The sequence below is a fragment of the Apis cerana genome, linkage group LG15, assembly GCF_029169275.1.
Source record: "Apis cerana isolate GH-2021 linkage group LG15, AcerK_1.0, whole genome shotgun sequence".
Classification (NCBI taxonomy): domain Eukaryota; kingdom Metazoa; phylum Arthropoda; class Insecta; order Hymenoptera; family Apidae; genus Apis; species Apis cerana.
Window position 1 is genome coordinate 5,265,076 of NC_083866.1, and position 24,406 is coordinate 5,289,481.

Below are 24,406 nucleotides of genomic sequence, written 5' to 3' on the forward strand. Positions count from 1 at the left end.
AAACATTTAATCCTCGATACGAAACGACTGGATGAGAATCGATGGGGCGAATAGTAGATAAATTCCAAGAGATAAGACTTACGATCGGATAAATCCGTCGGATCAGTAGGTCGTGTGGTGCGTGTACTTTTTGCCGCGCACGATTTCTCGCGATGTCTGGTCGGCCAGGAAACACCTAAGTCAGCGACAGTTTTATACTCTTTGCTTCTTGACCTTGCCCCAGAGAGGCCACCGATCGGAACACTATTCGAAGCATGTAGGGTAGAGCAGTAGTTTTCTTTCCTCACCGGCGGACGCTTAACGGTCCAAGCCGATCGGATCGCCTGCCAAGGTGTATCCTTCAAGTATCTTTAGTGTGACCAACCTGCGAGAACGATCAATCTCTTGCTCGCGTGATGTTCATCTCGCCGATTATGTACAGCTCATCCCTCTTTTTATTGCGAAATATTTTCAAATATTAATTTTCACTTCAAAATTTTCGAAATTTCGATTCCAATCATTTACCAATTACAATAAAATTGCGCGATTCACGATCGGAGAATTATTTCGAAGAAGCAAAAATCTTTAATTTTAACGATTCTCCAGCAATAAAGATCGCGATGCAGTTTTGATGAAAAATTTTGAATTCGAAACGAAGGGGAAAAAAAGAAGAAGACATCCGGATAGATGGATGTTTACGGGGAGGGTATCGAGATCAATGGAAAACGAGCGGCGAAAAATCGTGTGCCGGATATGTTCCGCGTGCTCGCGGTCAACCGAGTTCTCGTTGCCCTGAAATATGTGTCACTTTTTGCGGGCGCTCGTGCGGGAGACGAGGTAACACGAGACCACGGCCCAGTTCCTCCGCAACCGCGAGGGACACACGCACTCTATCTTCCTCGATCGTTCCTCTTCCCCGACAACTAACCTTGCCTTCCTTTCCCCGCCTCGATCGCCCCTCTCAATTCCCTATTAGATAGCTCGATCGATCGATCGATCGTGATCGATCGCATCGGGTTCGAGGTATCGAAACAAGGTTTCCTCGCTCGATCGAAGGTAAATCTTTTCTCGTCGAAAAATAATTTAGAAAATAATTTAGAGGATTTTTTATACAAATTCGCTTTCAATATTTAATCAAATTAATTAAGTTAAAATTAAAAAAGTGGAAGGGTGAAGATTTCCAATTCATTTTCCGGATATTATAGTGGATGGAATGTTTTTACTTTATTCGAGTTTCTTATAAATGCATATCTGCAATCTAATTAGAATAATTATTAAGTATTGTTGGATAAAATTCGCTTTAGAAAAATTTCTGAGTTCAAAGTTGTGAGTTGTTTGGACAAAATAACCGTTTCGCCGGGGAATGGAAAAGTGTAGTTTGTCGCTCTGAAAGAACGTATCTTTCGATATGAAAAATGCATACATAAAAGTTAGAAAAATAAGAAGAAACGTTTTCACGCTTGTTAGAAACAAGTTTCGTCCACCAGCTCGATCTCGAGGCTAGCAGTTCCTATAAAAATTCAAATTTCGTCCCATATCCGGGACGAACGAGTTGCGTAAGAAGCTCGTTCCGAGCCAGTTTCGCTTCAGAAAACTTTCGTTTTCGATCGATAAACGACGAGGAAGGAAAAATAGAAATCGAAATTGCGAAATCCATCGAAATCGTAAGAAGAGATTTTCCATTGTAAGGGAAATACGGGGCGAAAGAGAAGCGAGATACGAGAACTTCTTCCGATTTCCTTCCTTTCCTTCCAAACTTTCTAGAATGTCCGTCATATTCCAAAGCTGAAACCAAACGTCGATACTTGGCAAACTTTCCTCACTTTCCTCGTAGGACGAACTTGGAAAATATTCATTCTCGATATCCTTGAATTTCTCGAATTTTATCCTCTGTCTATCTCCCCGTTGCAGAATTATTGAATTAATCCAAACCCAATCCAGCAGACAACTTGTAAATAATCCATAGATCTCCAATATCAAAAAAAAATAGGATTAGAATTCGTGAAAATCGTGGTCTTCAATCGACAATTAAAAAGTTACGCGAGCAACTTTAATATCCGCAATAAAATAAAGAGAAAATATCGTTAACGCTGAGGAGATCAATTATCTATCCATAAAAAAAGGAATCGAGCGAACGAAAAAGTAATCACAAAAATAATATATGCTGGAACTTTTGAAGGGAAAAATATAATATCGAGGGACAAAGAGACAGGCCTCCAGAAAAAGGAGAGGAGGGGCAGCTGCCATCACATCCAGACCCATTCAGAAATCACTCTGTCTGCGGCGAAGGCAGTCCGGAAATACGAAATTGATGTTTGCATACCACTCGTTGGATCGATCGTCGTCGCGTGTCCCCCGCTAGTGATTTCCAGTGGCAGGGATAGCAGGTCCGCAAGTAGAATCAGCCATCGTGCGTACGGCACTCGTCACGATTTTCTCTCCCGCTAGCATCACCATCGCGTGACCCCTCCTCGTGAAACGAAGAGATTGCGAACTTTCGAATCGTCTATCGATCAAACCGCCCACGCAACATATATATACGTTATAATAGCACAGTGTCCGTTCCTCGATGGAAATGAGATATTCCCAATCGATACAGAGGCGTTCCATTCATTGGAAGGAAATTTTCATCGATCCCTTCTCGATCGAGACAGCTCTGATTGGATTAATCTGTTATCCGAATTAGTCGGATAACTTCCAATTACGTATGCTACAAATGTAACAGGATACACGCGGATGCGGTAAATAATAATGTGAGAAACGAGGCAAATGGATGGAAATTTTTTTATTCGTCTGTGCGTGAAGAGTAAAAAGAGTAAAAAGTGCGTAAAAAGTATTATTCGTATTGCGTACGATTGCATTATATTTTGATCCAACTTTCTCCGATTGAAATATAACACTTTACATTTTTACGATAGATCATTTTACGCACGTATTTCAGAGTAATTAAAATTGTACACACCTTCGAATCGGCCAAATGAAATTCGAATTAGAAAAAGTTCCATGCAATCTTCACGGCTATACGAATTATATTCTCAAACATATCGGAACACGGAAGTTAATTAGCAGTTAAATGGATTGGATAAAGTAACAGACGCCATTTCGAGGATAATAAATCTTGGTGGCATACGAAAAATAAGCGTTTCTCGCGTTCAGTGTCATCGAATAACCGGCACGCGATCGGGCAGAGGGAAGAAAAAGAAGAAGAAAAAGAAGAAGAGGAAGAGGAAGAAGAAGATCGAAAGGCTTTCGCGTAAAACGACGGATGTAAATCAAGTCGAATCGAGCGTGATGGGTGAGCTTTCTTCGAAAGCGTGGCCGAGGCGAGTTGGAAACATCGGCCAGGTTGATTTATGTGGCGTGAAACGTGTTGACACACGGCCCAGGCCACGTCGAATCAATGTTTTGAGACTAAACGATTCGCCAGGAGCGCGTAATCCCTTTCCCCTCCGTCTCCGTCCCCGTGATTCGCTTAAAATGATAATGAACGAACGGCCGAGCCGAGAAATATCACCTGTATGGACACTCGTGGCCGATAGACCGAGACCACTTTGCATTCGAACGTTCCATCTTGCGGAAGCGCAACAAGCTCGAATATCTCCGAACGCTTGTATATTTTAATATTCGAAAATTAATCTTTGAATCCTAGTATTGAAAGAAATATAGTAAAACATGCTATTTCGTTTGTTTCGGAAAGAAATATATTAGTAATGTTTTATTTCTGCAAAATTATATCAGTTCGAAAATCGGTAATTTCTTTAATTCTAACACCCAAACTATGGATTCTCGCGAGCAATTACGTATAATCATCTCACGATTTACATCTTTTACAACACGAAATCTGTTCAAAAAAAAAGAGAGAGAGAGACCCTCTATAAAGATTCCTTGGACATTCTTCGACTCGACGTATACTCGACGCACACCCTTGGTTCCATTCAACTTGGTTGGAAAGGAAGCGAGAAATCGATTTGAAGGAGACGCAAAAGGTTTCGCAATGGCGCAGAAGTTTTTATCGGATATCGATTTTGCCGAGGATCTGCCACGTCCACTCCCCGTCTGGCGTGTGTCGCCTTCTGAAATACGAGACTCGATAAAACCGCATCCGCCCGATCGAGGCAAAAAGCGAGCAAGGGATCGTGGTCGACTGTGAATCGGTGTCAACGAGACAAATTGGCCGAAAAAACGAGCGAGAAAGCACCCGAAACTCAGCCCGATGACCCGGTATGCGAAACCAGAATTCGGTATCCAACCCCCCCTCTATCTCCCTCTCTCCTCCTCTCCTTCCTCTCCTCTCCCCCCTTCTCCTCCTCCTCTCCCGGGATCAACAATCGCGCCGCGTTTTTCTTCGCGCGTCGAAGGCAGGGTGCACCTGCTACCGATTCAATTACGTACGTACATGTGGCCCATGTGCCCCGTGTGTTTTACGATCATCACCGACTTTGCTTTCGATCGCTAACGAAACGCGACGAAACGTGGTACGTAGTTGCAAAAGTTTGGAGGGAAAAGCGAGACGATAACTTTTGAACGGACTTGGGAATTGGCTGTCTTTGCTTTTGAGGATGAGAGATATTAGCTTTTTCAAAGAGGTTCTACAGTGAGACGAAATGTTTAAGAGATGTGAAAATAATCGTAGCGTAAAGAAAAAAGAAATGGAATCGTTTTATCGATCGGTTCGGAATCGGATCGGAGAACGGTTCAATGATAATTGTTTTGTGTAATATCGAAAGAAAAGAGAGGAATTGACCTAAACGGAGGAGAGAATATCGAGTACTTCGACTACAAGGCGTGACTACGTTTCCCGCATTCTCACGTCGAAGTTCCAGCGCCGGGCTGGAAATCCTGTTAAATCAATACCCTAATTGACCGAAGCGACTCGTGTGTAAACGCGCGTGAACGCGTACGTACGCAGTTTCGCGTAATATTCAAGCATCCGTGGAAACGTTGGCCGGCATCGAGCGTTACGCGATATCTCGCGTTTTACTACCGTGCTCTTTCGTTTATTTGCATAATAGTCGCTGATGACCCGTCATAAAGACACACACGCCGCGGCGTGTATGCACCTCGCCCTCTTTCCTTTCCTCCCCTTCCGTCGCTTCCATTCAACACGACGTAACCTTTTTTTACATAACCAAGTTACATTTCCAATCGTTACTCACCGCCTTTCATCTTGCTCCGCGAAACTTCAAATTATACGCACCTGTATCTCTATATATCGTAAAGATATTGTCTTTATATATATATGTTCCAGAGTATGAAACATTTTTCGCTATGTCAATTTTGTTACACGTTTGACAACGAATGCGCAACAGTATGGACAGCATCATCATAGCGACAAATTCTTTGTAAAACTTGTTTCCTGGATGATTAAAGATATTTTTTGGGAATAGGGAAATTTGTTACTTTTTTTTTTATTGTCAATTTATCTTTCTGAATAATAATTTCTCCAGGTAAAATTTCTCGAGAGTTTTCGATAAGAGGCACCCTCCCGTCAAAGGACAGAAAATCGATGGCCTCTTATTAACACAATAAGTCAAACTCGATGCACGGCATTCGTCACGATCAAGCACGTGCTAACAAAGGGGTCGATTTAATTGAATCTCCGCGGACCCCACCCACAGCGAGACGAGAGCACCACGGGCGATCCATTGATTTTCCACGCGTACACCACACTGACCTCCTCCACGGACGCCGATATTACGCCGCCATTGAATTCAGGTTACCGCGCGGCGTGTACAGGCTCATAAGACGGCGGACGCAAAAATTATGAATCCCGTGAAAGGTTTCTAGTACAAAGGCACGGCTGAACGGTCCAGTGCAATCGCACATTTCATTAAACCGTTACAGTGTGACGAGTTCTTTCGACCGGGATATAGAAAGGAGCGGTGTGCGCGATTGTTGCGCCATTCAATTTCGTTCCAGTGATATAACGTTATGAAAAATCAGGCGTTGATATTATACGTGGATCGAATCGTCGGAAATTCTCCTATTTTCCTCACTTTGATCCTCCATTCTGAAATGGAGTTAAACCCGGAGTAAAAATATGACCGAGATGTGGATGCGGGACGTGTGTGTGTGTGCGTGTAACAAAAGGGATAAGAATAACCGGAATAAATTAAATTTCAAGATAAGAACGATGAAATACGAATCCCTTTCCTGCACGTTTTTATTTTATCTATTCGACTCGAAAATTTCCATAAGATTAAAAAATTATTCAAACATAATCGGGACCGTTTCAACTTTTGTCCCGTTCGATCGATCAATCGTTGATTCCAAAAATGGAACGTAAGAAAGAAATATATAAAATCCGAAGGGGGAAATCCAAAGAGAAAACAGATAACGATCGATTTCGCTTCGTTTCCCGATCGAGAGCGAAAATGTGACCTCGGAATCGTACTTTGGCACCTAGCCAAGGCGCGCGAGGAACGCGTGGCATTAGCCACGCTTATTAGTAACAGAAACCGAGGAGTGCGCGAGCAACTGTGTGCAACGGCGCATCGGAAATCGGCGGGGAAGGGAATAACGCGGAGTCGTTACAGGTGTTGTAACGCGCGCACACACGGCCGAGTCCCCCGATGGGATCAGAGAAGAGTTTTGCAACTGTGCCACCGGTGGAAATGCTTGTGCAATTTGCATGATTCTCGAGGATTAACCTTGCGCGCGTACACAATAACCTCGAGCTGGATACGTCCGTTCTTTTGCGCCACCAATTATTTTTCCTACTTTTTCCGAGATGTAGATTTGATAATCGCGCGTTAACCGCTCTTCGTCGATGTTTCATTTTTACACGAGAAGAATTCTTCTCTTTTTTTTCCTTTTTGAAAACAATCGCGCGTGAAATATTGCGCTTTGTAAAATTGTTTTTTCTTTTTTTTTGCGAAATGTAGATTGTTGTTGAGACATTAATTCGATTGAAGTGGTTATTTATTGAAAAAATACATTGAAAATATAAGATAAACATTATACAGGGTTTTCTATTCTATAAAGTTTCTCTACTTTCTGAGAAAATTAAATTTGAAAGTTTTTTCAAGTATGGAATTAGTGAAAATATGAGAATAATCGAAAAGTGTAAAGTAAAATTTTATTTCAAGTTTTAAATTAATATTTTCGAGATAATCGAATTAATTAAAATTCGTCGATGAATATTATATTCTTCTGTTTGTATACGTCCAATCTTGATTTTCTCAAAAAGATCACAAGAATTTGAAATAAAATTTCTACCTCAGATACAGAAAAGACCTTCATAGTAGCTAATAATTGCACTATTAATTTTTCGTATTTAAATAACGACGATATCCGGCGAAAAGTTGAACTAGATTCAAAAAGATTTCAATTTTTCACACGACAAACGATCAATTGAGAATCGATGCCCATTAATTTTTAATCCACCAAATATTTTATTCCTTCGTATAAAATTTCATATCTCGTTCGCGGATTAAAAAAAGGGGGGAGGGGTTCAAACACCTGTATCTAACTGATGTTTCCGATTTCAGGGATCAGGATGCGGTGGATCGGTTACGTGGCCACAATTCTCTGGTGGTCGGGCATCGCCAGGTCCCTGAGCACGCTGAATCGAGGTCACAGTCAGTAATACTCCTTTTGGTGGTTTTAAACCCAAGTATTTCAGTAGCCTCGCCGCCGCGTTCCTTTCCTCGTGTCTCCCCGACTTTCTTGGCTGGACCACTTCCTTCGCCCATAGAACTCTCTCGCGTGCTTTCCAACCAGAACTGGCCATTAATCGGATTCCCTTCGTTTTAATGCTATGCCTGACGTCCCGCGTATTTAGATCGACCCATCTCTCTCTCTCTCTCTCTCTCTCTCTCTCTCTCTCTCTCTCTCTCTCTGGCCTCTTCTCAATTTCCAAGTAAATAACAGTTTCCATCGTTTGTACAAACGGATACTTAACTCTTTCGCAAAAAAGTAGCCAGTTCTGGTTTGACCCTCCCGTCGTTAAACGTTTCCTCGTTCTCTACCCCTTTCTCCACCCGTTCCCTCGTGTTCCTCTTTCCTCCCCGTGAAATGTGTAACGCCTAATTGGAAAGAGGAACTCGGTCAAGGTGCAGCTCGGCCAGCGAGGAAGTGGAAAAAAAAAGCGAGCAAAGGGTTCTTCGACTAATTTCTTTCCTTTCTTCTGTGGGCGAGAAAAAGGGAGATGAAATAAGCTTCTCTTTCTCTCGTTAGTTCCACGGATCGGAATGGAAGATTCGATGATCTGAGCCTCGAAAATCGATGACCGATGTTTCGTATTTAAAATGCAATCGATCCATGGAAGCAACGACAAATATTCAAACCTCCTCGACTTTTCTCGTTCTCGTATTAATAGCGGATTAATATTTTTTAATCTCGATAGGTCTACCATGTGTTTATCGATGTGATATAGAATCGTTGTGTACATATAGAATCGTAACGAACGGGACGTAATTACCCTGCCGAGTATCGTTGCTCGTTTGTGAACGAGGAGCCAGTTTAATATCCCCCGTTTGATTACTACTACTGGGATAATGCGGAAAACCGTGCATCAGCGAAAGAGAGTGAGCCCTGTGTTAATCATCCGCGACACAGAAACCGATGTGCCGTTTAATATCCCGCCGAACAGAAGGGACGTGTTTGACGTTTATCCTTTTTCGCGACTCTGTTGGAATATTTGTAACGATTATTGTTAATCCATGTGTACGATGAAAAGTTGGAGGCATTTATCTTTTTTTTTTTTTTTTGGAATCCTTGATATCTGACGTGATATTTTTTTTCTTTTTTTTTTTTTTTGTAAACTTTGTCTCAAGAAATTATTCGATCTAAACGAATAATTCGAGGAAATGGAATTTGTCGAGAAGCAAGATAGCATTGGTTTCTGTTAAATGAAAAGTGTATATTGCGTGGATAAGATATGCCTTAAGATTACTGGGGGATTTTATTCAATTTAAAAATAAATTTTATACTTGTCCTTTTTAACGAGAACCAGTTTCACAGTGATCGCCGATGTGAAACATCAATAGTAATAAGTGGTCAAGTTTTTCACGACATGTATTAATTATGTATATTTTTGTGAAAAACGTAACTCTGACGAATCTCGAACGATATCCAATTAGCCTGAAAATGATTAATCGATGATTAGTACACGAAACCAATATAATACCCTTCGTTACTTGGAATGCCAATACAATAATATCCTAATTGCCTCAAATCGTAATAAGTGAATTCACCACGAATCTTCGGCCCATTGTGTTCCCTCTGCTGTGAAGACGAACGTCGGCCACCGATAAAGTTTTTCTTTAATTAACGCCGCTCTTATCGGGAGAAAGCGAGACCGTGAAGGTAGAGAACCGCGGCAATTTACGTCGGCTTACGCGCTCTTACTGTCTCGGTTAACGACCTGGCCCAGGTCTACGTACTCTCGTACACTTGGACGATCGACCGCACCGTTTTTCCTTTCTTTTTTTTCTTTTTCTCTCTCTCTCTCTCACTCTCTTCTCCATTTTTGTTCGTCCTTCTTTTTTCTCGCGCGTGTGTCCCTTCGTGTGGCTTCACACGGCCACACGAATATCCTCTCCCGACGAAAGGGCCACGCCGCACTTTCACTGAGAAGAAACTGGAAGAAAGATTCTATCGAAAGGTTGGGACGTTAACAACGCTCCAATTACCGAACTCGATCCAACAGCGGTACCGGGCCCGGTTAATTAGCGATTCGGCCGAAATCCAAAAGAGAATCGCTCGGTCGGTAAGTTATCGATCCGGACGGTTATTCCCCGAACACGAGGGAAACGATTATTCTTCGAACGACGCGACCTCGAAGTTCCCAGGATGCCGTTGTTAATTACGGAGGTGCATCGATATCTGTTCAAACGGTGGCTTATCACGCACCGCGTGGTCATGTAGGTCACGTGGAATCGTATCCGAAGATGAAGGAACAGGCGTCGATTCAATTCGTGAACCACTCTCGTTAGCACCGATCGTTAGCACAAGCATTTTTCAAATTGATCCTCCAGTCTCGAATAAACATTGGACAACCGTAATTGTGCGTTCTTCGCTGCCCTACTTTTAATCTTCGTGCATTTGAATGTTGGGAAGAATAACGAGAATCGATCATGAAACTTGTCGGGTTAACGTTAGCATATACTTAGCAAAAATTGAATTTCCTTTTTCGTTAATATTCCATCCTAGGATCTATTGTAAAATTTTAATAGTCGATAAACTTTATCCTTCACCAAGCATTATTTGTCCATCTTTTTGGCACAATTCCATCCCTTACCGGAATGCAATTCTTTCATTCTTTAAAACACACGAAGTGGGTCGTGATAGGATGATGGAAGTTTCACCTTGCAACTAGCTTTAACCGCTTGATAATCCTCTTTGAAAAATGACATCGAAGCAAAACTCTGAAAATTAAAAAATAACAAAGGATTATACTGCATATATTCGCGTACAGGTTACAAAATCACCCCGAAACCCTGTCGAGCCCCGGGTCCAGAGTCCAAGGAGGGCACCTGCATGTTCGTGTGGGAGTGCATCAAGTCTGAGGGCACGCACGTAGGCGTGTGCGTGGACACGTTCATGTTCGGCAGTTGCTGCGTGCACAACACGACGACGAACGCGATCACCGCCTCCAATCACCATCATCATCACCACCATCATCATCAACAAGCATCCTCTTTGGACCCATTGAGGCCGACCCTGGCCGAGGCGCTGGGCAACGAGTCGACCAGGCCCACGCTCACCTCCCTCTCCAGCTTCCTCGTCACGGACACGAGCACCGCCAGGCCGAGTTACCATCCATCCGAGACGCTCGAGTCTTCCGGAGGGTCCGGCAGACCGCACAAACCGCTGCCGGCCGGTTCCGCTAGGCCGCTGCAAAAAAGACCGCACGCGAAACCCGCGAACGATCACAAGGACAGGATCCAAACCTCTGCGATTCCCGCCTCCTCGTCGAATTTCTGGGAGAAAGGGTCTCAGAGTTCCCCAGAAATTTGGGAGAAAGACTCTCATAGCACCAAAAGACCAGGATCCTCTGATTCTTGGGAGAAGGGTTCTCAGAGCACCAAGAGACCGAGCTCTCCTGAATCTTGGGATAAGGAATTTCAAAGTACCAAGAGACCAGGATCCTCTCAAGTTTGGGAGAAGAACACTCATAGCACCAAAAGACCAGCATCCTCTGAAGCTTGGGAGAAGAATACTCACAGCACCAAAAGACCAGGATCATCTGAAGTTTGGGAGAAGAACACTCATAGCACCAAAAGACCAGGAACTTCTGAAGTTTGGGAAAAGAATACTCACAGCACCAAAAGGCCAGGATCCTCTGAAGCTTGGGAGAAGAATACTCACAGCACTAAAAGACCAGGATCCTCTGAAATTTGGGAGAAGAATACTCATAGCACTAAAAGACCAGAATCCTTTGAAGTTTGGGAGAAAAACACTCACAATACCAAAAGACCAGGATCCTCTGAAGTTTGGGAAAAGAATACTCACAGCACCAAAAGACCAGGATCCTCTGAAGTTTGGGAGAAGAATACTCACAGCACCAAAAGACCAGGAACCTCTGATGTTTGGGAGAAGAACACTCATAGTACCAAAAGACCAGGATCCTCTGAAGTTTGGGAAAAGAACACTCTTAGCACAAAAAGACCAGGAACCTCTGATGTTTGGGAGAAGAACACTCATAGTACTAAAAGACCAGGATCCTCTGAAGTTTGGGAAAAGAACACTCATAGCACAAAAAGACCAGGAACTTCTGAAGTTTGGGAGAAGAATACTCACAGCACAAAAAGACCAGGAACTTCTGAAGTTTGGGAGAAGAATACTCACAGCACCAAAAGACCAGGAACCTCTGAAGTTTGGGAGAAGAACACTCATAGCACCAAAAGACCAGGATCCTCTGAAGCTTGGGAGAAGAACACTCATAGCACCAAAAGACCAGGATCCTCTGAAGCTTGGGAGAAGAACACTCATACCACCAAAAGACCAGGATCCTCTGAATCTTGGGAGAAAGGATCTCTGAGCACGAAGAGACCGAGCTCTTCTGAATCTTGGGAAAAAGAGTTTCAAAGTACCAAAAGACCAGAATTACCTAATATTTGGGAAAAGGGTTCTCAGAGCACTAGGAGTCCTGGATCCTCTGAAATTTGGGAAAAGGGATCTCAAAGTACCAAAAGACCTGCATCTTCTGACAATTCAGAAAAAGGATCTCAAAGCACGAAAAGACCTCTGTGGGAGGAGAATAATCAGGATACGAAGAGACCTGGTCATCATGACTTCTCGACTCTTCAAAAGCCGAGACCGGAAAGTAACCAACACACGGTTGTCAAAGAGAAAGACACGACGCACGAAGGCTTTCAGAATCATCATCAGGGATACAAAGATAAGATAGATACGGGACTCAATACATTGGTGATTAGGTTACCTGGAAAAGAGCATGCGTCTAGCGAAGATGAAGGCATCAGGCCCAACAGGCCTAATAACCAAAGACCATCCGAGTCGAGGCCCGACGATAGTAAAACGGAGGACGCTGATTTGAGCGTTCAGGAATCGATTCATAGACCGAGTGTTAATTCGGTTGATGAAAATGTAAGCGTTTGATCGTAAAACTTTAAAAATAATTTAAATTTTAAAAATGATGATGTTACTTTTTGTCAAATATCATTCACAGTAGAGCATCGCTTTGGACGTGGAATAAATATGAATTTTTTTACATAATAAATATTTATATCGAAAAATTACTTAATCGTTTCATGACATATTCTTTCTGATAGAAGATTCTTTTATTCTAACGAATTAGTTCGAATAATCGACGTTCTAGTGTGCTCGAATTCAACGTAGCATCGAAATTTATTGATTTTTTGGGGAGGAGCTTGCTTTCAAAGTAAAGTTTAAAAGTGTTTAATCATCTCATCAGGAATCAGCCAAGGATCCTCACCCGAGCTTGAACTTCATTCACACGGAACGTCCACAATGGGCTACCAAACCGGTATCCCCTAAACCGACCACAGACTTCTCGAAACCGTACTTCTCGATCAAGACGACAACTTATCGACCGATCCTGATGAACGAGCAACCGGATACCAGGCCGAACTTCGTCTCGAAACCCAATGGCCCGAGCACAGCCGTGAAAACTTCGACCACAATCAGACCGTCACACTTGAGCGGTCAATCCACCACCAGGTATCCGACTATGTCCTTGCGTTCCTACCCTCGAAAATTCTTCCTCTCGTTCGACCATTTCCACCAGAAGCTTTTATTCAACTGAATTAACGCGCGATCGTAAATTTTCTCCATAATTAATGGACTCCAACGGAAACAGGAAGCGAAGCGGAACTGAATCGTTTTCGAGCTTCAAGCTTTTCTTTCATTCTAGCGCAGCCGGATCCTTGCCACAAACCTCTCATTGGCATGTGACCACTGAACCGGTGTTCGTCACGAAGCAGAGACCGTCCTTGTCCACCAAGCCGATGAGTTCGCTCGAGACGGTCAAACCGTTGACCAGTAGCTCCCATTTCTGGTCAGAGAACAGTTGGACACCGCCAAGGCCGTCCTTGAAACCGCATTGGACGGACAATCCTAGCCTCCTTCAGAATGGACCTGAAGCGTTTCCACCACGGCCGAGCTTCAAACCGACCGAACCACAAGAAGTACGTGTGGATATTTATCGATAAAACGTGTTTCCTTTGTGATTTCGCGGTATCGCGTATATTAAGAGATTCTCTTCACGGTGCTTCTTAAAGTATCATATAATACGGTATTCTCGCCTTCCTTTATTTTCCCGCAATATATTTAAAGAAACAATAGAAGAATAAAATAAGTATGTAAATGTATCAATGTGCTGGTGCGTAAAACGAATGGAATCTATTATACCAGTCAGAGAATTTACAGCAAAACCAGTAAAGTATTCGAAATGGATGGATACTTTTAATGATCGTACACTGAAATTATCGAATAACTCAAGAATCTCCGTCTTATGACCGCGAGCCATAATCGCGAACACTTCTTCCCCGCCCGATACCTGAAACGCTTCCGCGTCTTATCTAGAAATCAGTTTCCCCTCGAAGGAACAGCTTTATCATATTACATCCTCGAGTACACTCCATATCCCGCGGTCCTGCAAACCCCTCTAATATCGATCCCTATCGATATTCGTCGTAAGGAAAAAACAACTTCTAGCCCTTTTTTTTCCTCTCTTCTTCTCCTTTTTTTTTTTTTTTATTTTTTCACTCGTCGGATTACTGTTAATCACTGACAAAGAAACGGATCGGCCTTCGACTCGATTACACAGTCCATTGAGCACCGTGTTGCAAAACGGAGCCGTCCATTCGGAAAATTAATAAATTCGAACAGCGTCGAAAGAGTCGTCGGATAGATTCAACTCGATCGTTCGCATTTTCTTTTTTTTTTCTTTTCTTCTCGCAGAACACGGAGTTCCACAAGCCGCTCGGCGCCGCGCATTACATCACCACGTCCCACTTCGAGACCTCCGCAAGGCCCAGACCCACGAAGAAAACCACCACGTCCACCACAACCACCACCAGTACCACCACCAGTACCACCACCACCAGTACCACCACCACCACGACCACGACCACCACGACGACCACCACGACACCAAAACCCGATACGACCGTGTCCACGACCGAGGCGATCGCGAAAACTGGATCGGTGTTGACCGTCTCTGCCGCGACCGAGAGCAAGGGCATGCAGTGCGGGGTACCGCCTCTGTTTCCACGACCCGAGACCAGGATCGTTGGAGGCAAGGACGCGCCGTTCGGTCGATGGCCTTGGCAGGTATCCGTCAGGCGCACCTCGTTCTTCGGCTTCTCGAGCACCCATCGATGCGGCGGCGCGGTGTTGAACGAGAACTGGATCGCGACCGCGGGACACTGTGTCGATGAGTGAGTAGAATTTCTTTGGGATTGTAGATGGTCGACCGGTTGCAAATTGAAATTTTTGTGAATGCGTTACTTAGAGAAGAACGGATAAAGTAGAGATATCTGTTTCTTTTTTTGCATACATCATTTTGCACATTTAAATTTTTCATAAATATATATATATATATATATATATAAAATACGTATATAAAATATATAAAATATTAGGCTATTAAATTGTTATAGTTTGAAAACTTATTTGCAAAATATATGGCTTTAAATATTTCTTTATTTCTTTCATTTCAAGATGCATAGAACAAAAATAAAAGAAAGTAGAATAAGAATGTATTCAATATGAAATCTATAATAAAATATTTCCTATTAATGTCGAAAATAACTTTCGAGACATGCTAATAATATCGAAAATAATAAGAAAAGAGATGTATAAATACAGAAGATAGAAAGTCTAGGAGCCGCGGATCATAAGAAGAAGCGGGATCAGTGTACGTAATTGCTTCCTGTTATGATTACAGCCTCTCCGTACGTGAGTGAATGCAAATGTGCCCGCCCCTCGTGTAGAAAATGAACCTCGATTAACCCGTATACTTGATTAGCAACGATCGTAAGAATGCAAAACGAGAGAAATATTTGAAATCGATTCTGTTGCAGCCTGTTGACCTCGCAGATCCGGATCAGAGTAGGCGAGTACGATTTTTCGTCGGTGCAAGAGCGATTACCGTACGTGGAACGCGGCGTGGCCAAGAAGGTGGTCCATCCCAAGTATAATTTCTTCACTTACGAATACGACTTGGCGTTGGTTCGATTGGAAAGCTCGTTGACCTTCGCCCCGCATATCTCGCCGATTTGTCTGCCGGCCACTGATGATCTTCTCATCGGCGAGAACGCGACCGTCACCGGTTGGGGAAGGTTGAGCGAGGGTGGCACCCTGCCATCCGTGTTGCAAGAGGTAAACTTTACGACTTTACTCTTATAATTGTAAATCCACGAAGAATGATAGTTTTAAATTTCCCAATCGTTGTAAAAAGAATTGTATGGAATCCTGATGAATCTCTGGTGCTTAACGTCATATTTATAATATCTCGATGAGAAACAAAAGATTCAGGTTACGTTACGAATGAAAAATTCTTAATTCGAACTAAAATTTGGTGTCTATTGCAGGTTTCCGTGCCCATAGTGAGTAACGATAGGTGTAAGTCAATGTTCCTGAGGGCTGGGAGACACGAGTTCATACCGGACATCTTTCTTTGCGCCGGATACGAGAGCGGGGGCCAAGATTCTTGTCAGGTATCTATAAAATAACTCCGCCTATAATATCACTACATATTCGTTTAAGATCTACAGACAGACGTTTCATTGTTAATGTATATTCAATTTGGAAATCGCGTTGGAACTGCAGAAAAATCAAAAAGAAAAATGTGTAATAATTTTCAGGGCGATTCGGGTGGACCTCTGCAAGTGAGAGGGAAAGACGGCCGATATTTCCTCGCGGGTATCATATCCTGGGGGATCGGATGCGCGGAGGCGAATTTACCAGGGGTGTGCACGAGGATCTCCAAGTTCGTTCCATGGATCCTGAAGAACGTCACTTGACCCTGTTTCCGATCCATCGTCTGGTCACGGGACCTCGTCGAGAGATTGACGAACCGATTCGCCGGTGTCCGAGCACTTAAAACGTAACTCTAAACGTTTCTTCGGATATTTCTTAACCAAGGAGTAACAGAGAGAATCACTGCCAAATAAGACGTAAGACTTGTCGAAAGAGAAAAGGAACACGAGGATTCTCATTTCTCCTCTGAAGATAAAATGTAAAAAGAGGAAAGGAAATGGTGTAAGGAAATGAGAGTTCGTGTCGTATCGTAGACAGAAGTTTGAGAAACTGCTCTCTCAAAGACTGCCGCTTTGAAAGCGAAGCCAATCAAACACAGATCGCGCGAGGCTGTGGAAAAGAAAGAGATCGTTCTTCGAGAACAACGAACAAACTCGCGCTCAACCAGGACTGTATTTATATATAAATATATAAATATAAATAAGATAATATATATATATATATTTTTTGAACGAGCTGTTGACTCGTCTGTCAGTTTTTGCCAGCCTGTACATGAATATATAAAAAAAGAAGAGAATTAAGTTGAAATTGGCTTGACGTTGAAAAGGCCTGCGGAAAGGATTATATGAATAATTAAAAGATATCGGCAGTTTCAGCAGCAAGCCCACGATTATGCATTTATCTACCAAGTTGTATAGCGAATTTTGTAAAATGCTAAATTCTTGCCCATCGCCTCTAAATATCCTCTATTAATCGAAGAATTAAATTAAAATTCTGTCTTTCTTTCACTCTCTTTCTCTCTCTTTTTCTCTTCATTCCTTTTTTCTTTCTCTCTCTCTCTCTCTCTCTCCATTCTCTCTCCATTCTTTATTTACAAAGTACGGATATTTTTGTACAGACATACATCGTGTACTTAAAGGTAGGTGTGTGCAAACTAGGAAAGATTTAATAAATATAAATATATATATGTGTAATTGTTTATAGATATATATAACAATATTTATAAGTATGTCAAATAAACGTATGTTTATTATTACCCGGGATTCGTCTATTCTGTTCCCAAGTAGGATAGAAGTTCTACAAAATTCGCGAATTGAGCGGATCGTTGACACGACCAGCGATCAGAACCACCGAGGTTTCCGCGTCGACGATGAAATAGAGGAACGGATGGACAACTGTAAATGGCACTGGACCTGCCCTCTCGAATAATCCATTACCTATGAAAAATTATATATATATTTTTTTTTTTATCCATGAATAAACGAAATCATCTTGTTCCAAATGTCCATATTTTATATATATAATCTAGTGCAGATGAAAAATTTTTAGGTAACATGGAACAGATAACGAGGTATTTGATAATATATGTTAGCATGAGGAGAAAAAAAAATGATTGGAAACAGCTGACAGATTAATGAAAATATTTATGAGCAACATTCCTCGTAACGATTCAGGAATTCCTAGTAAGCATAATGGAGAACACAACCGCAAGGTCTTTTTATTTATTTTTCTCGGTGAGTCAGGCGCACAGGATATCAGCGATTAAACCAAGCCAACTTTATAACAATACTGAGAATATTCTCGATCGTGGACGGCGTCAATTACAATAAACCGGAAACGAGTTCTTCGACGAGCAAACAACGAATTGGCAATAGATTCGACATTTATCGATTAGAGAAAAAAAAATTGTATCTTCTGGAATGCTTGCGTGATCGTAATCGTACATCAACGAATAATTTAGCCGTAAAAAAAGAAAAAAAAAAAGAAAAAAGGAAAACGAAGGAATTAATTACTATGAATCTATTTTCTTTGAAAGAAGATGAATAAATTAAGAGTAATACTCGTTCGATTCTCACGATGCAATTCGCTGATATAGTTGGCGGTCAACAACCTTTACAAGAGAAAGTATCGATATAATATAAATGTGAATCTGAACTGTTTCTCGATTTTCACAAAAATTTCTATCTTTGAGAATTGAAACAATTTCCATTCTAAAATTTTTAATAAAATTCTTTCTTAATTTTATATTAGCTGAATATATATATATATACAAGAGATCCATCGTAACGATAGCAAGCAAAAAGCATGGAATGTAAAAAAAGAAAACGAAGAGGAATGGAGAACGAATCAGACACGCGCCAGTAGTAATGGCCAGACATCGTCAGACATTTGCCCACTACGTTGCTCAGAAATTATACGAAATATTTATGAAGGGAACGCGGATCTTATCGATCTTATTTCTTGTTAATATTGGCTGGTTAAAAAAATTTTACACACAATAATATACCATCAAAGATTTGAAGAATTCGAAGAAACGTATTACTTAAAATAGATTGTACAAACTGCTAAGAAACAATTCTAAAACTATAGCTTTAAAATACAAAAATATAAGGAAAATTAAATTAATATATATAATTCTCAATTTAATAAATCTTCTTCAATAATATTTATAATTACGTAAGAAAATTATTATTAATAAAATAATCAAGAAATGTGACGATTTGAGACACGATTCTAAACTTTTGATCGATACTGTAACACAGTGAGCGAAGGAATTAGGTATTCCCTTTGTCGTTCTCAGCAACATACACCGATATCTCATTGTTCGCGGACCACGTACACCGGAGAATCGCAATTTCACCGATTGCGTCATGTCTATTGCCTGATCGAAGCTTCTGCCAATCGCCGATCACTCCCTCCCTCCACGATAATCCGTGATATCCTCTCCTTTCTTTTTTTTTTTTTCTTACTAGAAATTCGTGACTGGAAGAAAAGAAAAATCAAAAAGATTCGATCAAATCCTCGTAGATTGTGGAATATTGAAATTGTAATAAAGAATGGTAACAGGGAAAGTGCAGAAAGAACGTAGAAAGCAGAGAGCAGAAACCTGGATGATGATAGTATCGGTAATAATCCCGACGAAGTGGAACGATCAATGGAGGATCGGTAGGGCGATAGAACGACTCACGAGAATGGGTCCTGTCGGGTTTCATATAATTTCTGATGTTCACACCGATGCTTTGCTGCACGTCTCTAGCGTACACACCTAGGTCAGGTGTCATTGGCGAGAGATCAGCTGTTCTGGGCTCGAACACGTCCAAAATTCCCAACTGAAAATAAAATAAACATTTGACAAGAAAAAGAAAAGAAGAGTAATTGAATATAAGGATCGAACAAAAGTAATTTTAAAAATAACTGAATCCAATCGATAATAGAAAACGATTGAATATAATTCGCTTAAAAAACTACGCTAAAACAACGTGAAACAGCATTGGAATCTACAAAACTTGCAAGAGTAAAATGCTACAACTTCAAAAGTACGTCTATTAAACAATTCCGTTTCGAATTATCGTGAATTACGTGTCGTCGAGGAGGGCACGTGTCCCCTTATACCAGCTCTGGTTCGCGGAACGAAACCGTGACGAGAAACGGAAAGTGCACTCAAGATCTGTCGGCTAACGCGATTAAGTAATTAGGAGCTTAATGATCGAAGCTAATGGCAAAATATCGGGCAGCGAACACCGAGAAAGAAATGATTCGATTTCGAGGATCTCTCTTTCCTCCGTTAAAAAAAAATGTTTAGATTCTCGAGAGAATACTAAGATATTAAATTCATTTTCGAAAAAGAAACGTAGAAGAGATTCCTCGCAATCGTCGTACCCTTTGAAGGAAAGACGTCAATGTGACAAAACCACGCAACATGAAGGACGGAATGGTGGCCCTGACCCAAGTGGCCTGTAACTGCTTCCGCAACACTCTTAACGACTTCCCGCCGAGATCTCTGGCCAATCGGTACGTGTCCCTTCTATCCGTGGCCATCATGAGGATGATATTGTATCTAGGATCCTGAAATTAATGAGTTGAAAAGATAATTTATCGCCAAAATATATCGAAGATAATAATTTCCTGTTTTATGAGAATGGCGAGAAAATGAATTTTCGAGAGTTTTTATGGAATAATAGATCTTACATCAAGCGGAAACTCAAGGGCGACCGCGTGCAGCGATGGGAAATAGGCAAAAGGTAAAACGGCGAAGTATCTTGAAGCTGTAACGGAAGAGACGTCGCAACCGTTTACTAAGAATGATATCTCTGTCGAGTCTCTGACGGATGCCTCGTTCAAACTTGTGGAATAGGGTTTCCAGATGCCTAAGTCCTGCATCCAAATCCCTTCATCTGAAAATTCAAAGAATTTAACAAGAATAATAAATTGAGACTAATCAAAAAATATACGTACATGAAAGTTTAAAAGACTTTATAAAGATAAAAAGGACATTTACGTAAGAATTTAATAGCAAAGCGATTAGCGTGCCGCATTCACCACTTATTTGGCTCGAGTTCGAATCCTCGAATTTCAATTTTGTTTTTCAAGCATTATTATTAATATAATAATCCATTCAGATTTTTGAGCAAATTCATCAACATTTTATTAACCATTTTATTTTAGAACTTCTCTCTACTCCATTCGTTTTAATCATCATTTTATGAATATTCTTTCTTAAAAAATCTATATTCAACGGTCAATGACTCCATCTAGACAAAAATAAAGAAAGAATTTAAAAAAGACGGCAATTAATACCTGGATAACTAGAAAAGAATCCCCTGGGGCTCCTGTCACTACGTTTCCTTCGATTCATCATCCTATTCGAGGATATAGTGGTGATCGTCGTCTCCTGGCCAATCGACCCGATTTCACCCGCAACGGTCGTCGTGACTGGCAATTCGGTAGACTCCATCTCGTTTGAGATGGACGACTGATTGTTCAAAGAATCCGTTGAAATGGTATTCTCGTCGTCAGGTTTATTCGTGAACCTACTAGTCTCATTAATGGACATTTCGTTTGTCTGAATTGTTGGGATCGTCGAATTCGTAGAGATTTCCGTGATATTGACTGGTAGAGTTGGTGACATTTCTTCGAATGACACGGTGACAGTGGCTTCTGCGTTTATCGGCGCAGACGTTGTCGATGGCATGATCGTTGATTCTGGGATAGGTTCAGTCATAATTACAGATTCTTCGGTCGTTTGATCGGTAGAAATGGTTGTCGATTCTGGAGTTTCTAGGATTATTAACGTGGTAGATGGTGGTAACGTTTCAGAAGTGGAAGATGGAATAGAAGTAGTACTAGTAGTAGTAGTAGTAGTAGTAGTAGATGGAGTGGAAGTACTTATTGAAGTTGACAAAGTACTCGTACTTTCCTCGGTACTTGGAGATTGGTTAGACAAAGTAACTGTAGTTATAGATTGAGTGAGATTTGCAATGGTCGTCCGTGGTTCTTCAGAAATTGTAGAAGCTACAGTAGTAATTAGAACAGGAGTAGTAGAAGTAGTAGAAGATGTAATAGAAGGTGGTGTATTAGTAATGGATGATGTAGTTACTATCTCGGAAGATGAAGTTGTAATTAAGTTAGGCATAATAATCGTAGGTATCGAAGAGGTCGTTGTCTCGATGGATGATGAAGTTACGATCGAACTTAACACTGTAGTAGCAACATTAGGATCATTCGTTAAAATAGTAGCAGCAGGAGTAGTTTGCGTCAATTTATCCTGCTCGTCTATCGTACTTGAGGTTATTCCAGTCAACTCCACCGAGGATGTAGTCGATATTGGTGTTTCAGTAGCGATTTCAGAACTCTGCATACTTTGTGTAGTAACAGATTGCGTGGTAATTTTATCAGGAATTACCGTCTTCGTTTCTATCGTTGATTGTTCAGTCACCACATTATTCGTTGTTTCAGGAACAAAAGTAGTTTCATTCATTTCCTCTTCAGGAATGGACAAATCGAATCCATAGAATCTCAGAATGTCCTCGTATTCAGGCCTCAATCTTGTGTTCTCGTGATTGAGTGTCAAACCTCCGAGAAATCCGTCCGCGTTCAGATACGTCTTTAAAGTAGAGAAAAATAATTACTGCAAACCCTTCACGGATCGTCGATCTTCCATTACGAAATTTGTTCGAAAAGAGCGATGGACCGAGAAAGAAGAAAACCACCGCTACTTAAAAAAAAAAGAAATTACGCGTTGACTCAAATGAGCCGTCGAAGCAAATTTTCCGTGTCCCTTTTCCGGCTAATCGCCCTCGTCGAACGCATTGCGCAACGATTTTGAACGATTTAACGACACCTGAACGCGATCCCGGATAATTCTTACCCTCAATCTACGATGGATATCGCGAAAACCGATCCTGGTGATGTCTCGATCCCTCGGTAGGCCGAGGGCATCGACGATTTGCTGTTTTCCTCTGCCGGCCGAGCCCTCGTAGAGCGCGGCCAGGACGAAGCCAACCCCCGTCGGCGAGAATGCAACGTTCCCGTGGGCCGTGTACTGCTGCAGAATCCGCACGCCTAGGTCGTTAATAACGTCTGTGATGATGTCGACCGGCCGATGCGGAACCGGTTGATACCAGCCGTCGAATCCCACGTTGTCGTAGCCATGCGCGAGCACGGACGACACTGTTGGAATATTCCCATTCAGAAATCTTTCCTAATCTCTTAACTTTGCGAATCTTTCTCCCGAATATTACGATATTTCTTCACTTCCACACAACGATACGATCGTCTTCCAATTCATAAATAATCAAAAATCGTCTAACATCGTTAACTTTTACCGACCAACTTTAAGCAAATTGGAATCAGTGTCGGCCTGAATATAATAATAAAAGGTGAAGAAAAAAAAAGTGAGCATACGTACGCTGCAGCAGGATCAGCCAGGACATCCAGGCGCCCATATTAATCGCGACTGGTTGGTGGATCACTGGCGGACGAGGATCGCAGGCCGACTGGCATGGACAACACACACGTACCTCGCGGATTCTCTCCCGTTTCACGAAAGGAAGGAAGCGCGGACACGGTGGCGCGGAAACGGCCGGTAGGCGCACAACTCTATTAGGATTAGTCTTAGTCGTCCGCTCTCTACGTCGGAACTGGCTCGCGGATGGTGCACGCCGCCCGCTCGAGCCTCTCTGCCGGCCACTCTGGGATTTTTTAAACGGCAAGGTCGTCAGGTAGATAAACCCGTGTCTATGTACGCCGTCATATCGCGCGCCCGCCCTTCCCTCTCCTCTTCGAGAAACCGGGAGACGGGGTTCCAGCTTCCCCAGAGGATGTGGTATAGTAGGAGGAGAAGCAGGCGGAGGAGCAGGCGAATTATTCAGAGATATCGTGGTGGATTTGTTGAATGCGAAAGCTACTCGTTCTTTTTCTCGAGAGATTTCGAGGATTTGGATTTGTGGAGGGGGGATTCTCGGGGCCTGTGCGTTTGCCGAAAAGGCATTATATTTGAAAAATATGAATAAATATGCGGTTCGATTTAGTTCCTCGCCGATATTGTAATTTTCTTTTAAATTTTCAATAAGTTTGTCATTCCTGTTTATGTATTCTGATATCCTTTTACGAAATTTGACACGATTTTCCATAAAGAAATCGATTCTTTCCAAAGATTAGATTTTTGAAAAATGGAGCGGTGTAAGTTTGAAAAACATATGATATTCCAAGGATAGACGATTTATGAAATTTTATAATTGATAAAAGACGTTAAAATAACACAAACTACGATCCATCACTATTTTACAAAAAATAAAATGAATAAAAGTTACGATAGTGGAAGTTCGTACAGTGATATTCTTTCGCAATGTTCGATTGTTGTAAAGAGTTTGTGGATGTTAAGAAATTGAATTTAAAATTCATGAAAATTAATTCATTGAGAAAGAATGAATGAATTTTTATCATGGAAGATAACGAATACTTTGGAGATGTAAGTAGACGCGTAAACCGACCTTTCTTCACTTTCGCACACTTGCACATCTCCATTCTTCTGCGAGCATGATCTTAATAAAGTAACTAGTTGTGGCAACTTCCAGCGTAACGTAACAGGGAGCAACTGAATCATACGCGTCATAAGTCTTGCTCAATGTTGCGGTCGTTCACAATGTAATAAACCTTGTTAGGTGCGAATTCTTCCGGCGAAATTAACGAAATTAACGGCTTAACGAGAATAATGAACGAAAGTACCTGTCGCGAG

The 24,406-nt window shown here is 41.7% G+C and overlaps 2 protein-coding genes across 9 annotated transcripts in view; one reads left to right on the plus strand and one right to left on the minus strand.

The window, feature by feature from the left end:
- Positions 1–17,425, plus strand: part of LOC107999804 (serine proteinase stubble-like) — a 53,373-nt gene extending 35,948 nt beyond the window's left edge. For 2 of the 6 annotated variants that reach the window (XM_062085703.1, XM_062085702.1), the window contains exons 2-9: positions 7,470–7,553; positions 10,400–12,531; positions 12,860–13,125; positions 13,319–13,592; positions 14,368–14,846; positions 15,492–15,789; positions 16,002–16,127; positions 16,275–17,425. In XM_062085703.1, the coding sequence (XP_061941687.1) occupies positions 7,478–7,553; positions 10,400–12,531; positions 12,860–13,125; positions 13,319–13,592; positions 14,368–14,846; positions 15,492–15,789; positions 16,002–16,127; positions 16,275–16,433 (3,810 nt within the window). In that variant the 5' untranslated portion in view covers positions 7,470–7,477 and the 3' untranslated portion in view covers positions 16,434–17,425. Of the gene's footprint in view, positions 1–7,469; positions 7,564–10,399; positions 12,532–12,859; positions 13,126–13,318; positions 13,593–14,367; positions 14,847–15,491; positions 15,790–16,001; positions 16,128–16,274 lie in introns of those variants that run through there. The other 4 variants (XM_062085701.1, XM_062085700.1, XM_062085704.1 and 1 more) reach the window with 3 other exon arrangements.
- Positions 17,353–24,364, minus strand: LOC107996320 (uncharacterized). Of its 3 annotated transcripts, none has more exons than XM_017054306.3 (7): positions 23,078–24,364; positions 22,538–22,839; positions 20,968–22,273; positions 20,359–20,564; positions 20,050–20,235; positions 19,358–19,499; positions 17,353–17,606 (listed from the first exon to the last, which is right to left on the minus strand). In XM_017054306.3, exons 1-7 carry the CDS (start codon positions 23,799–23,801, stop codon positions 17,467–17,469), a joined length of 3,006 nt encoding a protein of 1,001 aa, XP_016909795.2. In that variant the 5' UTR covers positions 23,802–24,364; the 3' UTR covers positions 17,353–17,466. The 3 variants fall into 3 exon arrangements, with proteins under 3 accessions (XP_016909795.2, XP_016909793.2, XP_061941690.1); XM_017054304.3 differs by having other exon boundaries at positions 19,277–19,499; XM_062085706.1 differs by lacking the exon at positions 17,353–17,606 and adding an exon at positions 18,792–19,152 and having other exon boundaries at positions 19,277–19,499.
- Positions 24,365–24,406: the final 42 nt, after the last annotated feature.

What these genes read in the sequence shown, in the direction of transcription:
- LOC107996320 (XM_017054304.3), bottom strand. Translation starts at nt 23,801, where the DNA reads ATGGAAAATCGTGTCAAATTTCGTAAAAGGATATCAGAATACATAAAC. An exon ending in CCCTTGAGTTTCCGCTTGAT is followed by an intron (nt 20,236 to 20,358) that starts GTAAGATCTATT and finishes CATTAATTTCAG; the next exon opens with GATCCTAGATACAATATCAT. An exon ending in CCGATACTATCATCATCCAG is followed by an intron (nt 17,607 to 19,276) that starts GTTTCTGCTCTC and finishes AATTTTTCATAG; the next exon opens with GTAATGGATTATTCGAGAGG.